Source organism: Clytia hemisphaerica, unplaced genomic scaffold (assembly GCF_902728285.1).
Source record: "Clytia hemisphaerica strain Z4C2 unplaced genomic scaffold, Clytia hemisphaerica genome assembly, whole genome shotgun sequence".
Lineage (NCBI taxonomy): Eukaryota > Metazoa > Cnidaria > Hydrozoa > Leptothecata > Clytiidae > Clytia > Clytia hemisphaerica.
In genome coordinates, this window is record NW_027104149.1 from 204,014 (window position 1) to 217,055 (window position 13,042).

The 13,042-nt window shown below is 34.4% G+C and overlaps 1 protein-coding gene across 1 annotated transcript; it reads left to right on the top strand.

Moving 5' to 3' along the window:
* The first annotated feature begins 11,216 nt into the window (after positions 1-11,216).
* Positions 11,217-12,758, top strand: LOC136813995 (uncharacterized). Its single transcript, XM_067070501.1, has 2 exons — positions 11,217-12,549; positions 12,686-12,758. Exon 1 carries the CDS (start codon positions 11,288-11,290, stop codon positions 12,248-12,250), a length of 963 nt encoding a protein of 320 aa, XP_066926602.1. The 5' UTR covers positions 11,217-11,287; the 3' UTR covers positions 12,251-12,549; positions 12,686-12,758.
* Positions 12,759-13,042: the final 284 nt, after the last annotated feature.

Below are 13,042 nucleotides of genomic sequence, written 5' to 3' on the forward strand. Positions count from 1 at the left end.
GGTACTTAATCGATTTCAATCCATAGTTTAATGTTTTGGCTTTTGGGCGCTCAAAAGTTTCAGTTCGTTATTTCTAGTAAGATAATTATGAGACAGAGTTTTGAAGTTTAAAATGTTCGTAACAGCTTCAGGAGAAAGATTAGTGAGAGTTTGATGTACGAGTCGGATATTGAACTTTGTTACAGTATGTGGCAAAGTTGGAATATCCAGGTTAATGAAAAGAGGAGCAGATTCTGCATTAAAATCTGAAAAAGTCAAGATGCGCACGCATCTTTTTTGAAGTTTGCCTATTCTAGAGTTTTGAGTGAGACTTTGCCCCCATACGATTATTGCGTATGACAAATGAGAGTGAAAAATAGCATAGTATAAAGTTTTAAGAATGGTCTGTGGAACAAAGTGACGCAGTTTGGATAAAATGCCATTTGACCTTCTAAGTTTTGCGGATAAATGATCAAAATGGAAATTCCACGCTAGACATTCATCGAGAAAAAGACCAAGATATTTGACACATTTCGAAAATTTCAAGACATGCCCATCAAGATTGAGATTCATTGTATATGGCACAGGTTTATTTTTACTTCTAAACAGGATAACCTCAGTTTTTGTAGTATTAAGAGAGATTTTGTTGGCACGAAGCCAAGAGGAGAGTCTGATTAAGTCAGAATTCACTTTCGTCTCAAGTGAATTTAGATTCGAATCGGAAGAGAGAAGACAGGTGTCGTCAGCAAAGAGGTTTGTTTCGCTATTCAGAATGGCTTCAGGAATGTCATTTATATATATTAGAAAAAGTAGAGGCCCTAGGACAGAGCCCTGGGGGACTCCGTGTCTGATAGATCGTTTTGAGGAATCATGCCCAGAAATTGAAACATATTGTTTCCTCTCAGTCAGGTAAGATCGAAACCAGAGGTTCGCAACGCCACGTATGCCATAGTGATGAAGTTTTGATAGAAGAATTTCATGATCTACTGTATCGAAAGCTTTTTGAAGATCAATGAATAACCCCGCAAGAATACAACCCTTTGTCAATATTTGACCGAATTTTTTCTGTTAGATTTATTAATGCGTGAGAAGTAGAGTGTTTATTACGGAATCCAAATTGGTTTTTGAAAATGCTGTTGTTAAATGTTAAGAAAATTTACAACTCTGAATTTAATTAATTTTTCAAAGATTTTATCAATATTAGAGAGGGAGCGAAATTGGTCTAAAGTGTTAGGATCGTATGGGGAACCTTTATTTTTATACACGGGTATTACTTTTGCTACTTTAAGAGTTGTTATGAACTTGCCTGTCTGTATTGATAAATTGAAATTTTAGCAAGGAGTTGAGCTACCTCACCAAGAACCGATTTTAAGATTTTTGGTGGAATGCTGAATGGTCCATTTGCCTTAGGTTTAAGAGCATTGATAATTTTTACGATTTCCTCAGCTTGTATCTCCTCGAAAAACAGAGAATTTATTGGTGAATTTACAAGAGTTTGATGAAAGTTCGCTTCCTCATTATTAACATTTATAGTTTGACGTATTTTATCGGCTATTGAAGTAAAATATTTATTCAATTCCTCGCTTGTTACTTTAGGATCAGATGTTACTTGTCCGTCAATATTTAGAGATATTGTTGTGCTACTACGGCATTTTTTACTTTCGATCAATTCGTATACGCCTTTCCAGATATTTTTACTGTTCTTTATATTTGTTTGAAAGTACTTTTTATAATGGTTATTCTTACTTCTTCTACAGAGCTTAACAATTTGATTTCTGTAGAATTTATATCTGATGTGGAGTTGGTGTTTAAATAACGTTTTAGCCATTTGGATCTTTATAAAGGAGACAGGGGTGTGTAAGAATAGCTGATTTTAGATATTTGCAAATGTGTTCTTATAATTAAATCAAAGTCATAATAGAGAGAGAGAAGTAAAAGAAAGAAAAAATAGATAAAGATAATAACCTTTTGCTTTGTAATTATACGAGGCGAAGAAAATATCTACTTTAATATTCGAATATTCTTTTAGATAACACGTTCCACGAAACCATTTTCTTAGAATATAGATTTCGAACAGGCGAAGGAGAGCCATAGCCTGGAAGTTCTGGTCTGTAAAGTATCTAAACGGATTAGGTAGTCAGTATTAAGTATTAGGTAGTAAGTATTAAGTAGTAGGTATTAGGCGTTTTAAACCTGCCCCTCTCGGGAGTGAGTTCTGTGATTCACATAACCGAGTTTTTTATGACATTTTACTTTGTATGATAATTCAATGACTATTAACAATTATAGAATAATTTATATATTGTCGAAACCGCAAAGCTCCACTCTACACGTTGGGATATTTCATTTTTGAAATTTCCATAAAAAAGATTTAACCTGTAATCTGAATCCTGAACCTGCGTTTCGAACTAGCCGGTGTTTCTCTTGTTTGAATGGCAAAAATTCCTCAAATACACTGAAGTAAAACAACTTATGTGTTTAAAAATAGAAAAATCTATCAACTTGAATTCTTTGAGGGCGTTGGGCTGACATATCAGAGACAACAACTTATTTAAAAGAAAGAACAAGAAAGGATGGCTCATCCGATGGTCAAAGAGCTAACATGTATAGTATGGATGATACACTTGACAATAAAAGGCTTGAATATGTCACTGGTGAATGTCGCCACAGACCTGATACTGAAAAGGAACGGAAAAGTAAAGTTAAAGTAAAGGTGGTCTACTCCTACAAACTGAACCTTATCGACTTATCATTTAATCAGTCTTGATGGATATTTTTTTCGTCTGAGATGGAAAACACAATAAAAATGTTAAATCAAGTGTATCCACAGGGAAACTTTAAAAATAGCCTTGAATATGCTGAAACTATGCTTATGTGATGATGCAATTTATGAATTTGTACATTGCATGCTTTTTTGTAATTAAAGAGTTTTTTAATGTTTTGAAATCTCATAAATTGAGGCTCAGCATATTATTCTTAACCCTATTAGCCCCAAGCTTTTTTTACTTTAGTATCCCCAGGGGGGGGGGTAGTATCTACCTATTTTTTTCGATCTAGAAGAGCTATGGCAATGAAATTCAAACCAGGTTGGTCAAGGTTGAGAATATCAGCACCTAAGCTTGAGGCTTTTTCAAAATGTGGAGGAAAGATTCAACCGTTCTGAAAGTTTTCATATAATTATGTACGAAGAGCCTAGGTTAAAAGCAATCTGCTTCTCTAGAAACTTTTCTTCTGAGTGATTTCAATCTCAAATTTTAAAGCTCATCATATTATTTTTTTGAGATAGATGAGAGATGATGTAAATTTTATGAATTTTTCTCAACATGATTCTTTGTTGGACCCTACCGAGGCAGTCCTTTAAATTAACCAATGTCTGTCCGTCTGTTACCAGCTTTTCTCTAAATCGGCTCATTCTCGTTTTTCTCAAGATTCCATGATTAGTTTTTTTTTGATTTTTTGCACAAAGATGCATATTCCATTAATGTTTTAAATATTTTTCTTTTTTTCGAATTTTTGCAGTCTAAGTTGTCTTACTATTTTTGCCATTTTTTCCTATTTTTATCTGATGTTAATTATTAGGTAGGCCCATTCAGCATTTTGCTTGCTTGTTTATTTAGAAACCTCGTGATAATTTCATTGATTTGAGTGATGATTCCATGGATTCCACACCTAATGTCTCAAACAAGGTATTTCTTGAATGTTTTATTCTAAGTCAGGGGTTATGCCTACAGTATAATGGGTTATATGCAGGTTGTATTTTAGGAAAGCAGGTCAGTGTCCCCTTTTTTAATATTTGGTGCTTTGGCTGATTAGGGCAATTTAACTCTAAAATTTACTAGATAGGAACAATCAGAAAAGATCATACTCAAATTTTAAGCCTGGCTGGAGGAGGAATTAACTAGACTATGCACACAAAGTATCTTGTCTTGATAATGCGCTCCAAATTTAAGTATAAAGCTTCGCTCTCAACGAAGAAGCAAAAATGAAAAATATCAAATCCTACAGCTCAAAGTTTCTCTTTAAACTTTATTTCTTCGCACCTGAACTGTTAGATAATTTTTTTTCTTCTTTTTTTTTAGGATATGTCATATTCTACTCGAGACCAAAATACTATCAATAATCAGGTAACTTTAAATAATTTGGGACTTTTAAATAATCTGGAGTTCCCAACTTTTCACAAACATAGAAATTAAAACCAACTTGAAATAATCCAGATCATTCAAGCATCTGTACTATAATACTCATTACTCCTGGTGAGCATAATTTTTGGACCTGCCTTGGAGGTTCTATAAATTAACCTATGTTTGTTTGTTCATTCGTTCGTTAGTCTGTTACCAGTTTTTTCTAATATTTTAAAATGGTGAAACCCAAAAAATGACAGAGCCCGATTTTCGAAGATAATTTTACGGTCGCCTGATCTGGAAATGTTTAGATAGGAAGAAGATAATATTGTCTTGTCTGAAGAACCAGAAAAGTGCCGGGAATCACCGTTTTTGTGCATTTCCTTGACATTTTTCAACTTATTCGCTCGATTCTTTACTGAATAAGGTGATGCCCAAAACTTTCCATCCTTAAAAAATGCTGGAACAGCCACTTAAAAATATTTTTCGCCAGCCTAAACTTTCGCGAACGTTGGATAAAAATGAGAATTATTGAACGAAAAATTGGCTTAAAAGTGAAACATATTCCCTAAATCCGATAAAAACACTGTGCCACTGGCTGAAATACAATACATTTTTGACTAAAAATGCTTCTTTATTTCTTCTAATACAATTTTACGAAAAGTCAAAAGTTATTTTCAAACAGCTAAAAGTTTTTGAGCAGCTCCCCCCGTCCAAGTATGGTTAAGTTGTTCGTCTGAAGGCCCATTGTCTGTTATGTATTTTATTTTATAGTTTAAATATCTCTTATTTCTAGACATCTGGATTGATTGAAAGCAATCATGAGCGAGTAATCTTGAGGCAACAACAACAGAGAGAGTATGAAGAATCCCTTGAAATAGATCGTTTAAAGTACTGGATCTTATCAACAAGTGTATGACTGGATTGGTAGTCTGGCAGTATATCCACAATGTTTTAACATCTTATCATACAATGGAAAGATTCTGCCTCTGCATACAGAACTTGCTTCTGGCTCTTACAACATGATCCTCTTAAATGAAGCTATACCGATGTCCCCATAAGGGACTGTTGCTTTTAAAGGGTTTGCGTCAAATATCATTCATGAGCAGATTGAAGATGATACCGAAGAGGTAGATGTGAAATATGACATATGACAATATTCCACTCAAAAATATCTTTTCAAGGAGCTCAGAATCACATTATAATTCAAGCCCTGTCAAAAGTTACAGGCTTTCTTGTTTCCACTGCAAATATATATAAATACACCTTCAGGTTTCTGTTCATTCTACGCCACATTAATCAAACAGACCGTCGAACTGATCGAACTTAATCGAACAACAAAAGTTCAGGATTTATTCGACAAGTCGAAAAATGTATTAGTTTGACAAAGTTCGACAACAGGATTTGTGAATGTGGATTATCTTTCTAGCTAAAAAATGAACCTAATTATCAACTATTGAATTGATAAAAATGCTAAAAATGGGCCAAATGGGCTTGTTGCTAGTGCGTTTTTAAGGGAAAATGGGGAAAAATTCAATATTTTCAAGTTTAAGCCTCACAAACACCCTAAGAAACCAAACTTTTAACCCAAAATGGTTCTTATTAATATAGAAAACCTTTCTTATGCAGATTTGGTCATTGGCTTTAATGTAACCAAGCTAAAAAACGCAACTAGGACGTTGCTAGGGGAAATTTGAGCAAGAATAGGATATCTTTGGATGCGAATTGTTTGAAATAGATAAAAAATATGTTGCTTGGATTTTTTCACATTGTAAAAAAGGCTAAAGCTTCATGAGAAAAAAACTGTTTTCCAAAAATAATAGTGTTGCGATGTGCAAAATCCAGTTCAAAGTTAGCGGACCTTTAAGCCTAAAAATTGCCCGGAATGGTTAATTCTGCTATCTTCAATCGTCCGAAAACGAAAGATCTTTAGAGTGTCGAATGTTGAAAAAGGGTTCGTTAAATTTGACTCGTTCGTCAAAGCCTAATCCTAATAAGCTTCCCAAAATTTAAGAAAAGTCGGGTTTAGGGGCCCACCTCAAAGTCAAAAATTTGGTTCCTTATAAAAGATGTGGCTCCTCTTCGGCGATTCATATTTCGTTTTATATGTTTGTTTTTTTGACTCGTTGTCGGAAAAAGTTGTTGTCGGAATACTGACGCATTCGTCAAATTCAACGTCGGGCACTTTTACTGTCGGACTACTGACGACCTCCCCATTAACTCTTATTAGATATGTGAAAACCAGCCTAATCCCAGGACCCCCATGATACCACTTTTGCCTTCTCAGGGTCTATCTTATATGCAATTGCTCTTAAACAGATCAGAATCAGAAGTTAAACCGTTAACGTCTTTAAATGTCTCCACACTCAATTACATTCAGACTATTGAGTGTTTTGTGGGTCAACCCAGTTACCCGGTATCTATACCGTGTCAATATTTGTTTGTCTGTGAGTTATGTTTTTTAATCTTTAGATTTCAAAGGATATTGAAGTATCGAGGGAGAATATCTATGAAGAATTTCTAACCATCTATCGATAAAGAAATATCACAAAGTGTAAACTTAATATCGCGTTCAAAGATGAAGAACTGTTGTTATTTGGCAAAATCTTTACCCACGCTTTTATCACTTACAATATTGTCCCGATATCTTTGTCTAAGATGACCCTGAAGCACAATCTCGGCTTCCCAGTAACTGATGCGGAGCTGAAAGAAAGATTTTTGCTTATTTACCGGAGGAAGAGAGGAGGCAGTTTGATGCTGATGTGGATGCTATTGACGAACAAACCCAACAAAGCATGATGGACATTTTGAACGAGAGTTCAATTTACACGATTCCGAAAAAAGAAAATCTGGAAAGTTTAATCATCAAAGCTGCAACCTCCACATTGATAAAACGCCCTATTTCTCATACTGTTTCCCATATTTTAGTCCTCTAATTAGATAAACAACCTTTTGTTAGCTAGCTTCTGTTAGGGTTAGGGCTCTTATTCATCGCCTGTTTATTTTCACCCTATTTCTCCCAGCATTACTTTGTTAACACAAATTTTGTGTACACGAAGAATATCGAGACAAAGTACTTTTTAATTGACTGATATCTCGTTGACTAAAATTTATTATCCGCTTAATATTTTTAAACTTTGATACATTATACATCATTTATTCCGACATGAACATGCATAGATTTATTTTGTTTTTGACATTTAGCACGATTTTTAAACAGAACGACATTTTATTAGAACTTTATTTTATGCTTTATTTTTTGCTTAGGGTTAGGGTTGTATTCATATGTATTTCTTTTTTCAAAAGAAAGACACTTTAGTTCTAAGCATTTAGACTTTAGGATGGAAAAGATTACAGTCCTTCATTCTATGTTTTTGGGAGGGCCAAACATTTTCTTCATATGATGAAACCTTCAAGCCATATATTCCTTTTTCGCTCAATGCTAAGTAATTTTAACATAAAAAAATACTTTGGTGACCAAAACCGTGCAAAATAAAAGTTATAACTTTAACATCCTTGGTACAATCCGATTTGGCAGTCATTTCATGCTCAGTAATGAGGGTACAGCTTCTCTACCAATGGAAGAAACAGTTGTTCCACAAGAACCAGCTTCTGAAGTAGGTTATTTTTGAATCTTCAATTGGTTCTAATCGAGTTTCAAATCTGAACCAGTTGATGAAATAAGTAACCCGGAGTCTTCAATCGATCTCAATCATCAGCCAAGTCCAAAATCTGCTATATCCGAATCGCAAGTAGTTTTTAATGTTTACAAAAATGGATCTTAACCGAAGAGACACAAACGTAAACTATTTTTAGGTTTCGAGTGTGATGAAAGGGTCATTAGAAACAAAAGCTTATGTTGACTCCAGCCACATTCTTGATATGAGGTTTAAGGATAAAAGTTACATACATTCTGGACGACCCTTTGATTCTAGGATAATGGAAGCAGCAATGTTTTTCTTAAGAGCAGTTGTAGTACAGACTTTCAAACATCTTCCGAAGGAGAGTTTTCTGCTTGTAATTTGGGTTTTCTCCTAATATTGAATTGCAAATCTAAAAGCTACCAGTGATTAGCAGTAGTTATCCAAAGATTCGCTCAAAGGAAATTTTTATTCATTTCAAAAAAGTCACTATAACTCAAGAAAGAAACGTCTTTCGTATCCTATCCCTTTTTTGAGATCACTTCGTTGATTTATCAGCTCTCCTGGGAAAGAAATTACACTTAAAGTTGTGGATGTTCCTCCAGCATCAAAGTCAAATCTTTCCGGCGCCTATTCAATCTGTATTGCGGAGTTGCTCTCAAATGGAAAAGATCCAGTGTGTTTAAAGGTTAAAAAGGAAAGAGAGATTTTGGAAGGTATCACTAGTTTCATGGAGTGTGGGGAGCCTTTAATCAATTTATTTGAAAAAAAAAGCAACTACATTGTTATTGTCTTGAGCCTGATTACGGAGAGAACATGAAGGAACGTGAAAAGTGTCGAATCTGGTAACACGATGAGTGTGAAAGATTAATATCAGATTCATAGGGGAAATCACATGCAAAGAATATAGATCGAAAACATCAAAAACAACCGACTACAAAACTTTTATATTAGCTGAAAGTCATTATTGAAGACATAATGCGACTGAAAATGTGCTCTAAATCAATTCACACATCAACAAGACCTACAGGAAGCCCTAAGAAGCAGTACAGAACATATTGAAATCGAAACGGCATCCATGGAAAGTATAAAATAATCATGAGGGAAAGAAAATTTAACTGACATGATGGTAACTGTTTTTTCTATGCTCTGTCACTAGGAATGTAGGAGGGATAAACCAGCAGATGAAGTGAATACAAAGCGTCATTTTTTGAGCAATTCCTTTATGATGACCAAACCAATCTTTGTCAACTAATAAATCAAGGATCGATAGCATGGTCATCCAAGCAGCATTTGATGCTCTGTCCAGTCACAATTGAGATAGTAAATTCGAACCATGTTAGTTATGGCGGTAAAAGAATTGTCATTCCTAGTACTGGTAAGAAGTCAGAAAAATATGGTCAACTTACGATGTCAACAAGCTCACTATGAGGATGTTCGTCAATTTTTCAACTCGATTTTCTTAAAATGGTTGGAGATGTCTATGGACGGAAATTGAAAAACACTGATACTGTTAACGAGCCAATGTCTTGGTTGATGGCGACTATTGAGTCCAGTCAAAGACTTCATACATTCCTTGATGAGCTACCTGATGGCTCATTGATAGCAGTCTTTAAATGTTATAAAAATGCTCCTGATTATGGCAAATCAGAATGGTTCAAATCTTTTTCAGGTAGAGACATCTACGGACATGAACATATCTACTTTGACCGTAACGAAAGAAAGAACTTTTTCAACCCATGGTCAGAAACACTAGTAGTAAGCTTTGGTGTTTAAATCTTTGCGATGAATTTTGTAAATCTAAACGGAGGGTTTAGACTTTGAAAGTTTATAAAGGTAGTCTTCCTTTGATCAATAGAATCATCAAGGTGCTTAACACAACCGCAGTGGTTTGTTCAGAGTGCTTTCAAGGTAATCTCACAACCACGATAAAAGATGTCCCTCATTTCATTGTCATATCCACTGAATGTATGAATTCAGTCGATGAAATTCCACTCTTGATTATGTTTGATATTTTGGAAAAATCATTTACATTAGCGCTAGTTCTTTGGACCATCTAATGGGCAGGCGATGACAAATTTAACTTTGTTTATCATTTTCGTTGCAACTCACCAGATTGGTTTTATTTCGACGGACTCAAAGATCCCCCAGTATCATTTGGAGGCGATATAGAACGTATTACGAATAGAAGGTTAAATTTTTTAGTTTACTTAGATACTTGTTTCGTTTCTGGTGATCCCAGTTTTAACATGTCAGTTTTTTCTTTTGTTATCGCCAACATGAAAAATATGAGCAGTCTGATTGGCTAAAAGCGAGTACATAAATGCTTTACTTCATAATGTACCGTATATATACAAAACTACGTTAAAAATATATCCCATGTAGTGTTCAGTACCGTGGGATAAATATAACTTAATATCAATAGATAAATATCGAAATCACAAAATGGAAAGGCTTTCAGACCGGGGTTTTTATACGAGGTGATTAATTAGATTTTTTTGAAAATACCTAAATCACATTAAATACTTCCAAGGAATGACCTCTGAAAATATTTTTCTCTAAAAACTTCTCTATCAAAAATATAGCTCTTTATGTTTCAGAAAATCTAATCTTTTTAAAGCAATGCGTATTTTGTTAGGGGAATAGGTCGAGCCATCTGTTTGACGTAAACACATTCAGAAAGTAATTGGAAAAGCTATTACTTTTAGTTGATAGAGAACCTTTAACTTTTTTAATGTAGCCATAACTTTTTATCCACAAATGGTTTAACCAAGAGACTGAATTCATTAAAAAGCCATTTTTGAGGGAGTAAAACTTTGTTTGAACTTTCGAAACAAGTGAGTGAAAATGATTTTAGAGTCGATTGAAAAAACTTTTTATTGCAATAAGCTGAAAACCCCATATTTAGTCCACGTAAAACTGAATCCTTCCTGAAATCAAAAATGATTTTATTTCTTGTTCACCTATTATTTCTTGTAACTACCTTTTAGAGGCAGTTTAAATCTGTGTTATGTTTTATTGTTTTGTAAATTAGTTCATTATCCTTTTATGCCACTCTCCTTCGATATTGCATCTTTTGTGTGTTGGTCTTCTCCTGTGTTTGTACGGTTAAGTACTTTTATTATAGTAATTATCCTTTGTATATAGTATTCTCAAATGTATTTGTCATGTTCCTAGGCTATTATTGAGCTAGAATGTGAAAATGTATAAAATGTGTTGTGAAATTTGTAGAAGCTTGTGTAGTGTTTATGTGACGTGATGTGATGTAGTGTTGTGCCACAGTGTTTTACGTCTTCGTTATGTCAAAGAAGTCAGTAAACACAGCACCTCACTAATAATGGTCATTCTTTTTTGGGACCGTTAAAGTAAAACACTATTCAACATGTCACTTCACAGTAATTAAATATTGGAAGCTGCCACCTTCGATTCGACAGCAACATGGATTCATCCAGATCGTTAAGAAGGACATATACCGAAAGTAATGAGTTTTGGATAGAGGAAACTATCAAGAAGTTAATTCCTTTTTGGTCCGAGGCGTTCCTGGCGATGTCAAGTCAAAAGTCAGCAACTGCAGTGTATTCTTGCAATTTAATGAGCAGAGAACTGAGAACTGAATATGAAGCATACTGTGCCAAGTTAGAAATCAAACGTCGAAATTGGGAGAGACAATATGATCTCCTGTACGAAAAACGAAAGCGTGAATTGCAGCTACAAATCGAAAAACATGAAGCAAAATTGGAAAGACTGGAGGAGGAGCTGAGAAAACGAAAATTGTTGAAGTCTCAAAGGAAAACTAATCGCAATGGTAAGTCAGTCGCCAAGAATGAGTCGAGCGTCAGTAGAGAGCCGTTGCATGTAGAGTCGTTTCATATTGATGATTCATTTGTCGTTGAAAAGCCATCCTTCGTTAAAGAGTCTTTGATTGCTATAAGGTTGTTCGTCAATGAAGATCTGTCACAAGTATTGTTCGAAGCAGAGCCAATAAATGATGTTCCCATAGTTTCGTCTCGCGTCGTTGTAGAGCCAATGCACACTGTCATCGTGGAGCCAATTCAAGTTTCTGTTATAGAGTCGATTCCCGTGGTTGAAGAGCTGATTGAAGTTGTAGTCGAGCTGAAACGTGCAGTTATCGTCGAGCCGTTGCACTCTATTGTCGTGGAACCAATCCGCATGGAATGTTTCAGCCTTGTCATTGAATCAAACTTGTCATTTGTTAAAGAACCGTATTTTCCAGCTGGTTTGGAGGTAACGCAACGTGAACCTGTTATCGAATTGAACGATTCCAAAATCCACGAATGTTCAATTGTTCATGATATGATTGAAAAGTTGTTATTGATACTTGTTTTGCAATTAGCCAATAAATGGAAAAGTGTTCAGATGAACTTTTATGGCCTTTGTGATTTGGATTTACGGTATGGAACATTGAGATTATTTGGTTTTCTGATTTCCAGATTTTGGTCAAGCAATATGTCACTATACTTGACGGTGGGGAGTGTAACTACCTTTTAGAGGCAGTTTAAATCTGTGTTATGTTTTATTGTTTTGTAAATTAGTTCATTATCCTTTTATGTCACTCTCCTTGGATATTGCATCTTTTGTGTGTTGGTCTTCTCCTGTGTTTGTACGGTTAAGTACTTTTATTATAGTAATTATCCTTTGTATATAGTATTCTCAAATGTATTTGTCATGTCCCTAGGCTATTATTGAGCTAGAATTTGAAAATGTATAAAATGTGTTGTGAAATTTGTAGAAGCTTGTGTAGTGTTTATGTGACGTGATGTGATGTAGTGTTGTGCCACAGTGTTTTAGTAAGTTTATTTCTTGTACATATTCTATTCTATTCTATTTTGCTATGTATAGCTTATCTGTCTATGTTACCTATTGACTTGTGTTTAGAATCTACTTTGTATTCTTATATTTATGTGTTTATTGTATTATTTTTAGCGTCTTCGTTATGTCAAAGAAGTCAGTAAACACAGCACCTCACTAATGGTCATTCTTTTTTGAGACTGTTAAATTTCTTGTTCACGAAATATCAAGCTTTAAAGTTGACGAACACACACAAAATTCATAGAAAATATAAACGATATGACGTCACAAACATGTGTAAATTATACGTTTTTTAAAGAAGGTTTTATACAAAATAGGAAAGACATTGAGAGTGAAGATTATATATTTTCGAAGTTATACTGTGTTGTGTAGTTCTTGGAGACAAAAAAAGCATGACCTCAAAAAATGTTTAGTTCCCCTTTAAGTATAAACAAATAAAAATAAAATCTACATTTTCATATAGGAGATTTA

Excerpts from the sequence above, each read along its gene's own strand:
- LOC136813995 (XM_067070501.1), top strand. The coding sequence starts at position 11,288 with ATGTCAAGTCAAAAGTCAGCAACTGCAGTGTATTCTTGCAATTTAATG.